At 52.6% G+C, this 17,615-nt stretch overlaps 1 protein-coding gene and 1 long non-coding RNA gene across 9 annotated transcripts in view; one reads left to right on the plus strand and one right to left on the minus strand.

Annotated features, from left to right (window-relative positions):
- Positions 1–17,615, plus strand: part of SHANK2 (SH3 and multiple ankyrin repeat domains 2) — a 563,601-nt gene that overhangs the window by 71,947 nt on the left and 474,039 nt on the right. For 7 of the 8 annotated variants that reach the window (XR_008684376.2, XM_055415278.2, XM_055415277.2 and 4 more), the window contains one exon: positions 17,247–17,465. Coding sequence is in view for 7 of the 8 variants with exons in the window: in XM_055415278.2 (XP_055271253.2) it covers positions 17,259–17,465 (207 nt within the window). In the remaining variant the exon portion in view is untranslated. Of the gene's footprint in view, positions 1–11,325; positions 12,749–17,246; positions 17,466–17,615 lie in introns of those variants that run through there. The other variant, XM_055415282.2, reaches the window with a different exon arrangement.
- Positions 612–7,716, minus strand: LOC129548656 (uncharacterized). The gene is made up of 5 exons (XR_008684377.2): positions 7,585–7,716; positions 2,348–2,410; positions 1,843–1,932; positions 1,225–1,302; positions 612–1,080 (listed from the first exon to the last, which is right to left on the minus strand). It is a non-coding gene; the product is annotated as an uncharacterized LOC129548656 (long non-coding RNA).

Below are 17,615 nucleotides of genomic sequence, written 5' to 3' on the forward strand. Positions count from 1 at the left end.
AGGTCTGTCTTATTATTCAGGGGTTGGAGCAGGACTCCAGATGGAGTTCGACAAGCCTCGTCCTTCCTATTTAAAAATCATAAATCAAGCTGGCAAGCTGTTAGATAAAATATGTTTTCTCCTTCTGCTTTTCACAGATTAACCTTCATAGTGACATAAATTTAAAAGTGTCGACATTTACCGTTTTATATGACTGATAGCTGGCAATATACCAATGTGACTGGAGTTAATTATTATTTGTACACTTGGGTACTGTGTTGATGCCCAATGATATTCAGATAAGTTATAAACATCATTTGTTAATTACTATATATTCCATAAAATGTAATTTTCTTCCCTTCTGTTTAGCAAAATTACTATGCGTGTTGTTACAATCCAGGTTTTTTTTTACATAATTTATGTTCCATTGAGAGTGATCATCTGAATAATTAAGAATTGGATATGTTCACAGTGTACAGAGCCTGGATGGATTTTCATAAAAATGTAAATTAACATAAATTTAAGCATTGAGCTTTTTTCCAAAGGGTTGCAGACACAAGAGCTCCTAAAATTTCTAATCACCCACTCGGAGGCAAAATACTTATTAACATTAATGACCGTGGTAATTTCAAATCACAGTACTTTAACCGGATGTATTTAAATTCAGATTTCTGAAAATTTAATGTCGTCGAATCTTTTTATGAACCTAAAAGGAGTCTCATTTCTGCCACTCAGGTGTCGTGTCTTTCAGTTGCAGCGTGTGAGATCTAGTTCCCTGCGTGTGTGTGCGAGCTCAGTTGTGTTTGCCTCTTTGTGACCCCATGGGCTGTAGCCGCCCAGGCTCCTCCGACCATGGGATTTCCCAGGCAAGAATACTGGAGTGGGTTGCCATTCCCTTCTCCAGGGGATTCTTCCCAACCCAGGGATCAGTCCCAGTCTCCTGTGGCTCCTGCACTGGCAGGCGGATTCTTGCCACTGCTGCCACCCGGGAGCCTCTGTCGTGTCTAGACTTCCGTAGATACGCATTTCGGACGCACGTGGAGTCTTCAACATTGTCAGACGTTCCTCGGAGGCCCCTGCACTGCTGTGACTGTCGTGTCCCTGTAGGGCAGGGATGGGAAAGGAAGGTAGGAGTCATGCCCAGCAGCTCTGTGGGCTGCCCCACCGTGCTCCCACCGCTTCCCTGCCGTCTGGAGAGACGTGGCTTGTGGGCCTGTCTCATGCCTAAGCACTTCCCCTGCTCACGTTCTCTGCAAGCTCAGACGTCCTGTCCATCAGTCTGTCTGTCTGTGCAGCACCGGAGGGTGTGGAAGAGCCGTCCTCCTGTGGAGGTCATCAGAGGACAAAGGGAAGGTGGTTTCCCGCCGGGGGTCACGGAGATGCTCCCTGAACATAGCTTCCTTCCAGGAGTCACCGAGACGCTCCGTGACCTGGCCTGGGCCCCGAGCAGTGGGTGGGTGGGTTGTTGGGTCAGCCAGAGGACAGCATTGCAGGGGGATGCTCACGGTGAGGGCTCTCTGCTCCCGGGAAAAAGCTGGATGACATCCTAAGACGTGCATGAGATTCTCCACCCTGGTCGGCATGAGTGCCTCCTGGGGGCACCTGACGGGGAGTGACTCCGGCACCCCAGGACAGCCTCCTGTTCCCGCATCTCAGCGAGGCTGGGAGCCCCCGGGACAGGCTGAGTGCAGGGGTTCCAAGGAGATGCTCTGTCGGCTGGGTGATCTCTCTGTGGGGTTCCACCAGGTTATGCTGAGGTGAGTCGGACCCAACTTCTGGGCTTGGTGTTTGGACCTCATTCTCCTGGCTGTAGGGGGAAGGCCCTTGGGCTGTTGGACACACATGTCCATTAGGGGGGCTTACCCAGAGAGTGTGCAGGACCAGCTCACACTGGGAGGGTGGCTTGGTGGCCTTAAACCCCTGGAGGGGAAGGTATTTCTTTAAGATCCTTTCCTGGGAAAACAGAAGAAGAAAATGGAAACCATGGTTGCAGGTTCCCTCAGCTTGGGATGATAGGAATTAGACAAAACCCATCCTCAGCTTAAACACTGTCATTACGGGGGATCACAGGACTGGGCTAGACGCAGCCTCACCCAGGGTGCAGCCATGGCCATCCCCCAACAAGTGACCACAAAGCTTCCCGCGGGGTCAGGGACTTGGCGCCTGGACAGAGTACCTCCCCCCAACCCAGGCAGCACCTGATGCCTGGTGCAGAAAGCTATTGGAAGCTCCCATGCTGGATCTGAAAAACTGAACGCCTTTCTGTAACAGACTCATCTGGGTTTTAAGATCTCAGGGACACTTCATCTCTCCAGGATGTCTCAACTTCGCAGCCTTGTTTGATGTGCCCGGTTCCCAGGTTCATTACCTTGACTGCTGCCGGTAACCCATAGTTTGGCTTCCCTGGTGGCTCAGACGGTGAAGAATCTGCCTGCAATGCAGGAGACACAAGAGACTCAGGTTCAACCCCTGGGTCAGGGAGATCCCCTGGAGGAGGAAATGGCAACCCACTCCAGTATTCTTGCCTAGAGAATCCCACGGACAGAGAAGCCTGTCGGGCTACAGTCCATGGGTCGCAAAGTGTCAGACACGATTAACCGAACTAACCCACAATCCATAGATTAGGAAGGGCCTCTGTCAGCCCTTCAAAAGCCAGAGCTTGCTGTTGAGCTGGAACTGCCTTCTGCCAGCCTTCCGTCCAGGGACTCTGCTGTGGTTTGTCCAGACTGAGTGGGCAGCTGGGAGGTGAGCCTGGCAGACTGTTGAGTCTGTTTCATGCCAACACCGTCAGCCAAGCTAGACGCGGCTCACGTACAAAGAGAAGGCTGGCTAATAGCAAAAGGGCACACACCGTGTCCTGGATTCTAAGAGCTTGCAGGCCCTTGGGGGTGCTTTGTCTGGGTGGGTGACGCCTCCCAGGGGAGCCCCAGGGTGTGCGGCTGCACTCCCATGGGGTTCCAGCAGGGGCAGCAAGGAAGGAGGTGCCCTGGCCCAGACCCCAGGCCCCTCACCCCCATCACAGTCTAGTAGCCAGAACTCCCCAGGGGGACCCACACCAGCTGCAGGAGCCTAGGGGCTGCAGGGCACCCAGTGTCTGGAGACCACCAGCCATGAAGGCCGCAGAGGCATGTTTGGATATTGCCTTTTGTGTTTGATCCTGAATACTCTTCAGAACCGGAGGAACTAGATGGGACTAGAGACCTTTGTCCTGACTTTCAGAACTTGGCCCAAGAGAAACTGCCCAGGAGGCTGGCCTGAGGCAGAAATGGCCCAGGAGTTAAGGAGGACCTTGCTTATCTGAGCAGGACCAGGGCAAATCCCTCTGTGCTCTCAGCCCCAGGTCCTCTCAACCTAGCGTGCTGCAAAAAAAGAAAATGTCACCCCAGAATATTATACATGTTTTAATATATATGGGTGAAAATTTTATGTTTCTTTCAGTAATATTTTCATAATATATTTGTTTCTACTGGGCTTCCCCGATGACTCACTGGTAAAGAAACTGCCTGCCAACGCAGGAGACCCAGGTTCGACCCCTGAGTCAGGAAGATCCCCTGGAGAAGGAAATGGCAACCCACTCCAGCACTCTTGCCTAGAGAGTTTCAGGGACAGAGGAGCCTGGGGAGCTACAGTCCATGGGGTTGCAAAAGAGTCGGACATGACTTAGCAATGAAAAAAATGATACTATTTGAGTGGTGGTGGTGGTGGTTTATTCGCTAAGGCCTGTTCGGCTCTTGTGACCCCATGGACTGTAGCCCACCAGGCTCCTCTGTCCCTGGAATTCTCCAGGCAAGAATACCGGAGTGGGTTGCCATTTCCTTCTCCACAGGGTTTGAATGTCTGTTAATACTTAATAGTATTATGTATGAATAGCATATGTAATGTATTTTATATAAACATGTTAGTATGTTTGCATAATACATTTTAATGATATATATTGCATGTATGTAACATTCTGCTTTCTATCCTTCGTCTTCCCTGAGAAATAGGATGGTGCTTGGTTCCCCAGGAAGGAGGTTATGAGACCATCACAGGCAGAGGTCATAGTCCTAAATTGTTTTTAAGTTTTTATCTTTAATTAGAAACATTATACACATGAAAAGTAGAAAAACATAGCAACAGTTCTATTGTGGTTGTTCGGTCATTCAGTTCAGTTCAGTCGCTCAGTCGTGTCCGACTCTCTGCGACCCCATGAATCGCAGCACGCCAGGCCTCCCTGTCTGTCACCAACTCCCGGAGTTCACTCAGACTCACGTCCATCGAGTCGGTGAGGCCGTCGTTAAGTCCTGTCTAACTCTTAGGGAACCCAGGGACTGCAGCATGCCAGACTCCTCTGTCCTCCACAGTCTCTCGGAATGAGTCGGTGATGCCATCTAACCGTCTCATCCTCTGCTGCCCTCTTCTCCTTTTGCCTTCAATCCTTCCCAGCATCAAGGTCTGTGCTAATGAGTCGGCTCTTTGCATCGTCAGGCAGCCAAAGTGTTAGGGCTTCAGCCTCAGCGTCAGTCCTTCCAGTGAATTTTCAGGGTTAATTTCCTTTAGGATTGACTGGATGGATCTCCTTACTGTTCCAGGGACGCTCAGGAGTCTTTTCCAACACCACAGTTTGAAAGCATTCATTCTTCAGAGCTCCGTTTTCTTTGTGGTCCACCTTTCACATCTGTTGATGACTACCGGGAAGACCATAACTCTTTGACTGTACGACCTGTGTTGGCAGAGTGCTGTCTCCGCTTCTTAATATGCTCTGTAGGTCTTTGGTCAGCTGAGTCTTGGCCCCCAAAGACACTAGGCTGTAATCTCTGGACCCCACAAATGGGACCTTATAGTAAATCCCCTGCGTACCAATGAGTTTCTGTACTGAGAACACATTTTTAAGTCCAATTTATTCCAGCAAAGTTAGCCTTGATACCCAACTAAAGCAATCTGTATATAGTCCTGTACTGTAATAGGTTTATAACACTCTTCACACAAATAATACATTAAAAAACAAAACAATAAGGAAAATATTTTTAATCCTAACAGTACAGTACCTTGAAAAGTACAGTGGTAGGGTACATCAGCTGGCATACAGGGGCTGGCGTCGGGCGAACAGGGAAGGAGAGTTACTGACTCAAGGAGGGGGGGAGGCGGGCGATGGCAGAGCTGAAGGGCGGCCAGAGCAGCAGGTGGAGGGCCAGCTGCGCTTTGACCACACCTGACGCTGATGGGCCGCGTGTCACATCTTTGGAAGTTTGCACCCTGACGGTTTGAATGGAGGGGACTTATATTAAGGCAGAGGGGGCTTTGTGAGTGTGATGAAGTTCAGGATCTTGGGGTGGGGGGATGTTTCGGACGATGTGGGGTGGCGCTGACTGTAATCTCAGGGGTCCTCATCAGAGGAAGGCAGAGGGGGTTTGGCAGGTATAGGAGGGCGAAGGCAAGGTGATAGCAATGCAGAGACTGTGAGCGGTGGAGTAGTGGCGCCCCAGAATCTGAGAAAGGCGAGGAGACAGATTCTTCCCTGAACCTCGAGGACGAACCAGCGCTGACCGCACCTTGGCATTAGCCCTGTGTGGCTCGCTTGGGACTTCTTCCTCTAGAACTGTGAGAGAATACCCTTCTGTGGTTTTATCCCAATAATCTGTGGTTATTTGTTACAGCAGCTGCAACACCGCATCTGTTGAGCATCCCAGATTCCTGGAATAAGAGATCTTGTATTTTTTCCTTCTAGACGTTTGTAGTTTTGTTTTTCCATGCTTAAGTCTTTAGCGTGTGTGGCGTTGGCTCATGTGTGGGGAGGTGGGCTCCGTTTCTTATACTTTGCGTGTGAACGGCCCTCGGTGTCAGCATCATGCGTTTATCGGTTCTTTTCCTTCCAACACATGGACACACGTTGCCTTCCCGTGTTTAGAAGGCCTGTCCTGAGTTCTCTGCTCTTCCCGTTGATCTGTGTCTGTCTCTGTAGCAAAGTCATCCTGATCTCGTATTGTAACTGTTGAGGAAGAGTTCGCATCACTTTGTTTCCAAAGTTAGTCCTGGTATTTTTAAAAAATTATGTTTTGACCATGCTGCAAGGCACGTGGAATCTTTGTTCCCTGATCAGGGATTGAACCTGTGCCCCCTGCCTTGGAAGGGTGGAGTCTTCACCGCTGGACTGCCGGGGAAGGCTCTTTCTCCTCTTCTGCAGACTTTACGACCAGAATCAGTTCTGTGAACAGTCCTGCCAGGGCTTCTGTTGGAAGTTGCCTCAAATCTGTTAGCAAATCTGATGTTAAACCCTAGCCTCCATGATTATGGTGGATCTCTCCATTCATCTGGTCTTCCTGTGAAGACCTGTGTCTTTCTTTCTTATTTCGTTGTTCTGAATAATGTCCTGTTAATTTTCTCCATAAAGGTCTAGCGTAGGTTGCTTTAGACACTTTTTCTTATGTGTCTGTGGCTATTGTTGGGACTCTGATAGAATTTTTAATGTTTTTAAGTTATTTATTGCAAATGTAGCAACTTAGTTTACTTTGTGTATTAATTTCTTATCTAGCACTTGCTGAACATTTTCACTGGTTTAAATAATCTATTTCCAAGCGCTCGTGTCTTTTCCATGCAGAGAAGCCCAGTGTCTGAAAAATGGTTCTCTCCCCGCACCTTTTTAACCTGAAACAGTGTATCCATGTTGTTGGCTTGTGTGTTGGTTATATTGATGGCTGCTACAGGATTGGGGCAGATTCACTGTTCCAGTTAGGGAAATGCTCCTTTGTTTTGATCTTCTAGATGTTTGGGGTCTGACTGAGGGGGTTTCCTTTCCTAGCCCCCTGACATCCACCCTGTGGCTGTCAGAGTCCAGGCCTCTGGTCCCCACGGATGCAAGGGCTATCGAACAACAGCTTGGGTTTGAGAGGGGCTGGGTGGGGCCGCTTCCCAGCAGAGAAGGTCGTGACCTGTTAGTCCTCGTGTCCTAATATCCCAGGGAGCCCTTTTCTTAAGTGTGAATGGATTCTTGCTTCTGCAAAAGTGTTCGATGAGTGAGCCACGTGTTTCGTGATGAGGTTAGGGGCGGGGTCACTGCTTGGTCAGAATCGCTTCATTTATGCTGGAAGAAAACCAAACTATGTGCCTATGATAGAAAGCAGGCCTTCGTTAGAATCGCGTGGCCCTGTTTACACTGGAAACAACCCTGACCCTGGAGAAGTTCGAAGGCAAGAGGAGGAGGGGGTGACAGAGGATGAGATGGTTGGACAGCATCACTGACTCAGTGGACAGGAATTTGAGCAAACTCCGGGAGAGAGTGGAGGACAGAGGAGCCTGGCGTGCTGCAGTCCGTGGGGTCGCAGAGTTGGACACAACTGAACAACATTTACAGCAGAAGCTCAGATGGGAGCCCCCTGCAGCCCCAACTGGAAACCCAGCTGGCTCTCTCCAGGAGGCGGGGAGCCGGAAGCTGTGGGAACCCCGCTCCTATAGTCCAAGGAGCACAGGCTCCTGAGGGAATTCTGCCGCGTGGAAGTGAAGTGAGTCCATCTTGTGAACGTTCCAAATCCCAGCCTTTCTGTTAACCCACCCAGAAGGCCTCTCGATACCTCGCACGCCAGTAACCACACAGAACACACCAGGAAGGCGCATGATCCTCCTCCTTACCGTCAGTGATCCTCAACGGAGACATTTTAATTCAAGCATCTGGCTCGTCAGTAGCTATTTTTCTGATCTGGGGAGGCCGATTTTGGCCCAAGGATATTGAGTAGCGGTAATACCCCTGGAGCCTTTTTCCTCTGGGCAGAGGGGTGGTTCCAGTTCCCTGCCGTCCAGGTCTTTACCCAGTAAGCGTCCAGGGCGGTTGTGCTCGGCAGGGAGCTGGGCTCTGCGGGACATGCCCTGGAGGCATGAGACACATCTGCTGCGGGAGGTGACATTTGTCCGCTTCAGGAACAGGTGATTCAGGGGTTAAGTGGTTTTGGGAAAGTATTGCATCAGCCAGTCTGAGAGATGACCACAGAAAGCACTCCAGTAAATTCTGCAGTAAAGTGATTGGGCTTCTCTGGTGGCTCAGACAGTAAAGAATCTGTCTGCATTGCAGGAGACCTGGGTTTGATTCGTGGGTCTGGAAGATCCCCTGGAGAAGGGAATGGCTACCCACTCCAGTATTCTCGTGTGGAGGAGCCTGGCGGGCTACAGTCCATGGGGTCTCAAAGAGTCGGACGCGACAGAGCAGCTAGAACTTTGACTTTCAAAGTGATTGGTGCATGTTTGTTTAATCTAGTTACGTTTCCCAAACTCCTGTGGCCGGGGATGGACTGGAGTGTCTATGATGGCGTGGTTTTCGGGACACTAGGTGAGAGCCATCGGAGGTTAACGGGGAGGTGTGGACAGCGGGGCTTCCCAGGAGAGAGGGAAGGAAGGTGTGTGTGGTCTGCTGAGCCAGGTGTGAAGGAAGGACTCGGGGAGCTAGGGAGAGACTCAGGGCAGACGAGGTTACCAGCAGTTCATGGAAGAGAGAGGACAGCTATCCTTCTTGGAGTTCATCCGCAGATGCAGGAAGGGACAGACATGGAGTTTATTCTAGACAGTGGTTTCAGAAGAAAGCCCGTCTGGATGGCGATTCTCCTCAGAAATGTGGTTCCTTCGTCTAGCTGAGAATGTCCAGAGGTCCTCACCCTGTTCCCATTCCCTGTGGTTGCCATAGCAAAGGCCCACAGCCTGGGGGCTTAGACAGCACACACTGCCTGTCTCCAGGCCTGGAGGCTGGAATCCCAGACCCGGGTGTGGGCGGGGCTGGTCCTCCTGAGGCCTCCCTCCTGGGCGTGTGGACGGCCGTGTCTTCACAGGGTCATCCGTGTGTGTGTGTGTGTGTGTGTGTGTGTGTGTCCTCACAGGGTCATGTGTGCGTGCGTGTGTGTGTGTGTGTCCTCACAGGGTCATCTGTGTGTATGTGTGTGTGTGTCTGTGTGTGTGTCCTGACTTCCTTGTCTGATAAGGACACCGTGTGTGTGTTTGTGTCTGTGTGTGTCTGTGTCTGTGTGTCTGTGTGTGTGTGTGTGTGTGTGCCCTGACTTCCTTGTCTGATAAGGACACCGTGTGTGTGTCTGTGTGTGTGTCTGTGTCTGTGTGTGTGTGTGTGTGTCCTGACTTCCTTGTCTGATAAGGACACCGTGTGTGTCTGTGTGTGTGTCTGTGTGTGTGTGTCTGTGTGTCCTGACTTCCTTGTCTGATAAGGACACCGTGTGTGTGTGTGTGTGTGTGTGTGTGTGTGTCTGTGTATGTGTGTCTGTGTGTGTGTGTCCTGACTTCCTTGTCTGATAAGGACACCGTGTGTGTGTGTGTGTGTCTGTGTGTGTGTGTGTCCTGACTTCCTTGTCTGATAAGGACACCGTGTGTGTGTGTGTGTGTGTGTCTGTGTGTGTCTGTGTGTGTGTGTCCTGACTTCCTTGTCTGATAAGGACACCGTGTGTGTGTGTGTCTGTGTCTGTGTCTGTGTGTGTCTGTGTGTGTGTGTGTGTCCCGTGTGTGTGTCCCCTGTGTGTGTGTGTGTGTGTCCCCTGACTTCCTTGTCTGATAAGGACACCGTGTGTGTGTGTGTTTCTGTGTGTCTGTGTCTGTGTGTGTGTGTGTCCTGACTTCCTTGTCTGATAAGGACACCGTGTGTGTGTGTGTGTCTTGACTTCCTTGTCTGATAAGGACACAGTGTGTGTGTGTGTCTGTGTCTGTCTGTGTCTGTGTGTGTGTGTGTGTCCTGACTTCCTTGTCTGATAAGGACACTGTGTGTGTGTGTGTGTGTGTCTGTGTGTGTCTGTGTGTGTGTGTCCTGACTTCCTTGTCTGATAAGGACACCGTGTGTGTCTGTGTGTGTGTCTGTGTATGTGTCTGTGTGTGTGTGTGTGTCCTGACTTCCTTGTCTGATAAGGACACCGTGTGTGTGTGTGTGTCCTGACTTCCTTGTCTGATAAGGACACCAGTCATTGTTAAGTCACTGAGTCGTGTCTGACTCTTTGTGACCCCGTGGACTGCAGCACAGCAGGCTTCCCTGTCCTTCACTGTCTCCCAGAGTTTGCTCAAGTTCATGTCCGTTGAGTCGGTGATACCATCTGACCGTCCATCCTCTGCCGCCGCCTTCTCCTTTGCCTTCCATCTTTCTAGCATTCGCTGGGGAGGGAATGGCAAACCCCTCCAGTGTTCTTGCCGTGAGAACCCTGTGAACAGTACAAAGAGGAACGTCAGACAGGGCCCACCCTAGTGACCTCATTTTACCAAGATCACCTCCTGAAAGTCCTGAACTCCAAACACCGCTGCCTTCTGGGGTGCTGGGGGTCAGGGCCCCAACATGTGAAGTTGGAGGTGGGGGGACATGGCTGCTGCCACGCTGGTGGGCAGGGTCTGCGGTCACACCTCCCCCTGGCCTGCGCTGTGGCAGAGGACACTGCCCTCACGGGTGGGGTGGCTGCCGTGTGGTGCCAGCTGGGCTGCAGCTGCGGTCCCTCTGCTAGGAGCAGTTGGGAGAGCGGCTTCCCGCAGGGGTCCTGGGAAGAGGCGGCGTGTGACCTGAATCCTGGTGTCTCCCCGCCCTCGTGGGTGTGGTCTGATCCAGTTACTGGGGGGCTGGCGCAGCAGAAGCTTCCAGGGCCGCCCCCACCCCCACCCCAGGAGTGCTGCAGTGCCTCCCGTCCCTTCTCAGTGAGTGTGCTGTGTGGGTGCAGGGGAAAGTGTGTGTGTGTGCTCGGTCGTGTCCGACTCTGCCACCCTGTGGACTGTAGCCCCCAGGCTCCTCTGTCCCTGGGATTTCCCAGGCAAGAACACCGGAGTGGGCTGCCGTTTCCTTCCCTAGGGGAATCTTCCTGACCAGGGGACTGAACTTGTGTCTCCTGTGTCTCCTGCATTGACAGGTGGGCTCTTTACCACTGAGCAACCTGGGAAGCCCGAAGGGAAAAGCAGTGCAGATTTAAATGAACACCGAGACACAGGCGTGATTTTCTCTCACCTCCCAGGTGCCTTCAGCCTCTGCCTGGCCCGCTGCCGCCGAAAACCCCCTGCTCTGCACCCCCAGCCCCTGTCAGCCTGTGTTAACTTACCGTCATCTGTTAGTGGCTTTCCAAGGGTGTGGCAGAGCCTGGGCCCCTCCCGAATCTAGTTCTAGACCTACCGGTTCTGGTGGAGGCTGTTGCCAGTCCTTGGCCATGACCTTGACCTGAGTTCTCACGTCTGCACAAAACCCCAGAGCAGCCCCTGGGAGAGCAGGGTTCCACTGCTGTGAGGACCAGCCGGTTTAGTATATTTGGACGTACAGAGTAAATGAATAGTCACAAAACCTCGCTTCCAGTATGTTAAAGATGTCAGGTGTCTGTTTGAGATTCCACTTGAATAAAAGCTTTTTTTTTTTTTTGCAAAAAACCACATTTGTGTGTGTGTCTATTAACCGTGGCCCACCAGGCTCTTCTGTCTGTGGAGTTGTCTAGGCAAGATTACTGGAGTGGGTAGCCATTCCCTTCTCCAGGGGACCTTCCCAAGCCAGGGATCGAACCCGGGTTTTCTGCATATCAGGCAGATTCTTTACTGTCTGAGTCAGCAGAGCAGCCCCATATATGTACACACACACATGTAAAATAAACCAGAGCTGATGGAACCTCTGCCTTTTTATCGGTGACCTTCACATGTGTGACTCTTGCAGCTTTGACCCTGGTAAAGTCCTTCTGTTTTTACTGTGTCTTCTGTCCCAGGTCAGCTTTCAGATTTTCTCTATGTCTGAGGAAGAAGCCAGGAGGAAAACTTAGCTACCTGTTCCTCACGGGTGTTAGGGGACTCAGGAGACAGTTTGAGATTTTATGTTTTCTTGGAACAATTGTGTGCTTTCTTGGAACATTTCTGCAGCAAAATGTGGAGTTTTTGTTAAAATTGCTTTTCCCACTGTTACTTTCTTTTGAGCTTATTAATAGTTGCCCAGCAGGGCCAGTGGAGCAAACACATTCCAAGAGATGTTGAACTTTATCGGCTTGAATTTGTATAGTTTGGTATTTTCCCTGAGAGGTAGTTACACTAGAAATGTCTGCCCACAGGTGGTGAGTGACCTTCCCTTGCGGGCCCTGCTGCTGACTTTTCCTGGGGAAGCTGGTTTCCTCTCCTCAGAGCATCTCCCCCCCGCCACAGGCTGGAGAAGCCCTTCCACCTGCCATGGCATTGCCTCATGAGATGCAGGACACCCGCTTCTGTGTGAATTTCAGATTGCTAGTGTTTTAGTGCGAGTACCTGATGGCTCAGCAGGTAAAGAATTCGCCTGCAGTGCAGGAGACAGAGGAGTTGTGGGTTTGATCCTGAGTCGGGAAGACCCCCTGGAGAAGGAAATGGCAACCCTCTCCAGTATTCCTGGCTGAAAACTGCCATGGACAGAGGAGCCTGGCGGGCTACAGTCCAATGGGTTACAAAGAGTCGGACACGACTAAGTACCTTGCACCCCATGTCCTGCCCGGTATTTAGGAAGTACTTAGGATAAAACGTATCCGTTGTTTATCCAAACTGCGAGAGTCCCCGGGTACCCTCTGTGTCACCCACGGCCCCAACCACAGTTAATAATTAAGCGTTTCCCCAGGTGTTTGCTTTTCCCGTGGATCAGCTGATCGAGTTACGCAAGCTCCTTTTTAAGGTCAGGACCAGCCTGCTGGGGCTTTTGGCCTGAGCTCCCAGGACGTCCTGGGAAGAAGTGGGCGCGGGTCTGCCTTTTCCCCTCAGACCCGTCCAGTGGGTTTCAGTGGCAGACGTGTCCATGCGTGAGCATCTCCCCTAAGCTGATGTGGTAGCAGCGGTGGCTCCTTGTGGCCAGGTGAGGACTGGGTGACAGGGGTCTGGGGGACACAGGGCGCCTTCCCCTCAGCTGTCGGATCTGTTCCCAGAGTTGATGTGTGTGTATTGATTTGTGTGTGACACAGACATCCTTAAACCACCCCCACCCCTGCCTTTGGTTTTCTGGAAGGAAGACCTGGGTCAGGTACACTTTACTGTCCAGACTGAGTGTCCACAGTGGGTCACCAGCCTGGGGGCCGCGGCTGCAGAGCCACCCTGGAGAAACAAGGCGTGGCCAGCGTCTGGACAGTCCCAGTGTTTGCCTGTCGTCTGACCTGTCTCAGAACCACCTCTGGACCTGGACCCGCGGGCTGTTCCCACGCCCTGTGCCACAGCAGCTGTTGGTTAGTTGCTCGGTCGTGTCTGACTCTTTGCGACCCCTGTGGACTGTAGCTGCCAGGCTCCTCTGTCGGTGGAATTCTCCAGGCAAGGACACTGGAATGGGTTGCCATTTCCTTCCCCCAGAGTTTGCTCAAATTCGCATCCGTTGAGTCGGTGATGCTCTCTGACCATCTCATCATCCACTGCCCCTCTCCTTTTGCTTCAGTCTCCCCCAGCATGAGTCTCGGAGCATCTAAAGGTCACATCCATCAGGGGGACTTCCCTGGTGGTCCAGTGGCTAAGGTGATGCACTGCCAGTCCAGGGGGCCTGGGTTCCATCCTTGGTCAGGGAACTAGATCTCAAATGCCCTAACTAGCACCTGGCGCAGGCAAATAAATATTAAAAAATAAGGATAATGTCGATATTGGGGCCTCACCTTGACCAGTTGAGTCAGACCTCCTGGCACCACCGTTTTTTAGAAGAAGATCCAAGGTAACTTCCTGTGCAGCCAGGATGAAGAAACACTGCCCTAGAGGATTGCTGTTCAGTTTACAAGTTGTGTCCGACTCTAACCCTGTGGACTGCAGCACACCAGGCTTCCCTGTCCCTCACCATCTCTTGGAGTTTGCCAGGTTCATGCCCATTGAATCGGTGATGCCATCCAACCATCTCACCCTCTGCTGCCCGCTTCTGCTTCTGCCTTCAATCTTTCCCAGCATCAGGGTGTTTTCCAATGAGTCGGCTCTTCGCATCAGGTGGCCAAAGTATTTGAGCTTAAGCATCAGTCCTTCCAAAGAATATTCAGAGTTGGTTTCCTTTAGGATTGACTGGTTTGATCTCCTTGCCGTCCAGGGGACTCTCAAGAGTCTTTTCTAGCACCACAGTTTGAAAGCATCACTTCTTGGGCGCTTGGCCTTCTTTATGGTCTGACTCTCTAGCCCACGGCAGTAAACGTGCAGAGTGGTAACCACTGGACCACCAGGGAGTTGGCCTGTTCTAGAGGATATTAAAACCTGGAAACCTAGTTGGAAATGATTATATGTATATATGCAACTCTATAATGGTACTTCCCTGGTGGCTCAGACGGTAAAGAATCTGCCTGCAACATAGGAGACTCAGGTTAGATTCCTGGGTCGGGAAGATCCCTGGAGAAGGAAATGACAAGCCACTCCAGAATTCTTGCCTGGGAAATCTCATGGACAGAGGAGCCTGATGGGCTACAGTCCGTGGGGTCGCAAAGAGTCATACATTACTGAGCAACTAAAGCAACACACACAATAATGTAGTACATAATTTATATTTATAATATATTATGATAATTGTGTGTATATAATTATCACAATATATTATAATAACATACAATTATTTCCATATTACAATTATAATTGTAACTGTGTTCTGTATTATATAGTATATATGTGGCATATAATTATGCCAGGCACTTATTTTTTCCTGTGTCAATGGTGAATGAGTGAAGGCAGGAATGGACGTGTTGGTGGAAGGCGCAGCCAGGCTGGCTGGGACCTCCCTAAGGTAGAACTCGGGGTGGCCGGACCCTGTCCTCGGCCTCAGACGCTCCCTGCTGTCTCCAGTCTGTGCTCTTGTATGGTTGGAAAAATAAGAAACTCAGATGGCAGAGGCGTTTGTCAGTGAATTCAGGAGTCACCGGGTGCTCTGAAGTTTCAGTGGAGGATGGGATGTACTTTGGAAATTTTAGGCTTCCCTGGTGGCTCAGATGCCAAAGAAGCCACCTCCAATGCAGGAGACCCAGGTTTGACCCTGAGTGGGGAAGATAACTCTGGAGAAGGGAATGGCAACCCACTCCAGTGTTCTTGCCTGGAGAATCCACGGACAGAGGAGCCTGTGGGCTACAGTCCATAGGGTCAGAGTCGGACATGACTGAGCGACTATTTTCACTTTGTATTTTACTTTAAGAAATGAAACCCTTCCTGGGTGATACTGGTAATCTGCTGTCTGAGATGTTTAACCGGGGACCCCTCACGGGAGGTGTGAAGTCAGAAGATCGAGGAGGAGGCCAGGCTGGGGGGTTGGGTGGATCAGTTCGTGGCTACGCAGACTTGAGGCCCGCGGGCCAGGGAGAGAGCTCACAGGAGGTCTGACTGTGCAGAGTGTCTTGGTTCTGGGAGGACCTGGGGAGGAGGGCCGGCTGGCCTGGGGAGTCGCAGCAGCTTGCTGCAGCCCCGGGTGCTGCATGGCCGACCTCAACCAGGCCAGATTTTCCTGGTGGTCAGGATGAACCAGATATTGGGCTTTTCATGTGAACCTTGGGTCAGGGCTCATTCAGCCCCCCTGTAGGTCGGGCATAGCAGTGTTTATGGACCCCATGTCCGAGGACGATCTGGGTGCTCTTGGCGGTAGGGGAGCCCCTGACCTAGTCATGCTCTTGCTTTTCCCTGGGTGTGGGGCGGGTGCATTTTCCGGGGTGGCGTCTGCACTTTGCTGGGCTTTGTGTGTCTAATCAGTGGCTGGGAATGTCCTGGGACCTGGTGGCCCAGCAGAGAAGCACTTCCATGGGTGTCCACTGACCTTAAATGAACTCTGGAGGTCAATGGTGGGCGTCAGCCTTCTCAGACTGGACACCGAGTTGGCCCTGGCTGAGCTGTGTCCTGCCTGGGACTTTTCTGAGGCTCATCACCCCAAAATGAATGGCTTCCGGGGGCCACGCAGCCCAGCCGCTGGGGTAGTTGGCCAGGTGACCATCTTCCTCCCCTCCCCTCCCTCTTGCTTCCCACCCCCCTTCTACTGTGAAATATTTCCAGCGCAAAGAGACGCATGGAGAACAGCGTCGCAAGCGTCTGTGGCCCACGCTTGTTGAAGTCTGGCTTTCTGTCTCGTCACCTGGAACCGTTTCAAAGAAACCGAAGTTACAAGTGACGTCTCAGGCGCTGTGACCCCCTTTCTGCTCCCCCCGCCCCCAACTTGGGCATTCCTATCGCTGTGGGTGCGTCTGCCCCGTCACTCACGTCAGGTGCACTTCAGGCTCCAGACGGGCCTGCGTCTTCCCAGCCTTTGTGAACAAGCCCACTGTGTCTGAATGGCCCTTTCTCAGGGTTCCATTCGGGGCCCTGCCTGGGTCGCTGGGGTCCATGCTGCTCTCAGATGGGCTGTCCGTGGGGAGAAGAGACCACACCTTGGGCAGGCAGACCTGGAATGTCTAGGGTGGCGTGTGAGCTGGGTTAGCCAGTACACCCCGTTTTGCAGGGAAGAGCCTGGGACATCTTTCTTGTTCACGTGAGCTTGAACTTTGACTTCCTTTACAGAGTTCACACAGAAGTGCCGTTGCTGGTTTGGCATGCACACCCCCCAGGACCCCTGGTTATCTCAGGTTTTACCCTGACCTTTCTGACCGCTGCCTACAGAGCTGGGGGTGTCCCATGGGCAGGTTTTAGCCTGACCTTTCTGACTCCTGCCCACAGACCTGCGGGGTGTCTCGTGGGCAGCCTGCCCCCCAGTTCTGTCCTGCTAACGCCCGTGGAATGAGGTAGCAGTTGGCCCCCTCACCTGTCTTCGCCGGGGGGCTTTGATTGCACTCGATGGTGAGGGAGCTGCCCCCCCAGCCTCTGCAGGCTCTTGGGGACCCCCCAGCCCTCCCCCATCAGCCTGCCCCCATCAGCCTTTGGGTTCTGCTGTGCTCCTGGGCCTGGAGATTATCTCATTTCTGAGCCTGGCCCTGCGTGCTGGGTCTATTTTTACACAGTACCTATCATTGCTGTGTTTGAAGCAGAGGGGGTTATTATAGCAGGAGCTCGCTACCCTTCTGACCCAAAGCCCGCATCTCTCTTCCTGCTGCTCTTCCTCCAAGAAAAACAAAGAGAGCTGTTCCTCTTACTCCCGAGTGTTGCAGACCGCCCCACCGTCCCTTTGGTCCGTCCCCGTAAGCTGTGGCTGCGGCCGCAGTGAGTTCGGGCTCCTTTTAAGCGCTGGGTTTCCAAGCGCCAGGGCAGGGCTCTCGGGGGCCCCCACAGGCCCTGACTTGGACTCCGGGAGGGGGTGGGGGTGTGTGGAGGTGTGTGTGTGTTACCCACGCAGGTCGCCCAGCCTGCGATCACGCCTCCGACACCGGTCTCCGCCACAACCCCGGCTTCCTCCTCGAGCCTCCCCTGATGTCTGTCTCCCTCCTCCCCTCTCCGTGCAGACACGTGCAGCCATGCCACGGAGCCCCACGTCCAGCGAGGACGAGATGGCCCAGAGCTACTCAGACTCCTCAGAGGAGTCGGACTCGGACAGTTCCAAGGAGGAGACCATCTATGACACCATCCGGGCCATGGCCCAGAAGCCGGGCGGCGCCAGGGTGGAGGAGGGCCAGGCCCACACGCTGGTGCTGCGCGTCATCATTGAGGACCTGCAGCAGACGGTGAGCCCACCCGCCCGCCGCCTGCCCGCCCTCCTGCCTTGCGGCCCACGGCAGGCGTGACCTGGGCTCCAGGGGCCTCTGCTTGCCCCTGCCCCGCCGGTTCTGAAGGCCCTGCTGCTCCTGCCCCCTCCCCACGAGCGCCCCGCCCAG

The sequence above is a fragment of the Moschus berezovskii genome, chromosome 25, assembly GCF_049115385.1.
Source record: "Moschus berezovskii isolate FMDL1 chromosome 25, NW_MosBer_1.0, whole genome shotgun sequence".
Classification (NCBI taxonomy): domain Eukaryota; kingdom Metazoa; phylum Chordata; class Mammalia; order Artiodactyla; family Moschidae; genus Moschus; species Moschus berezovskii.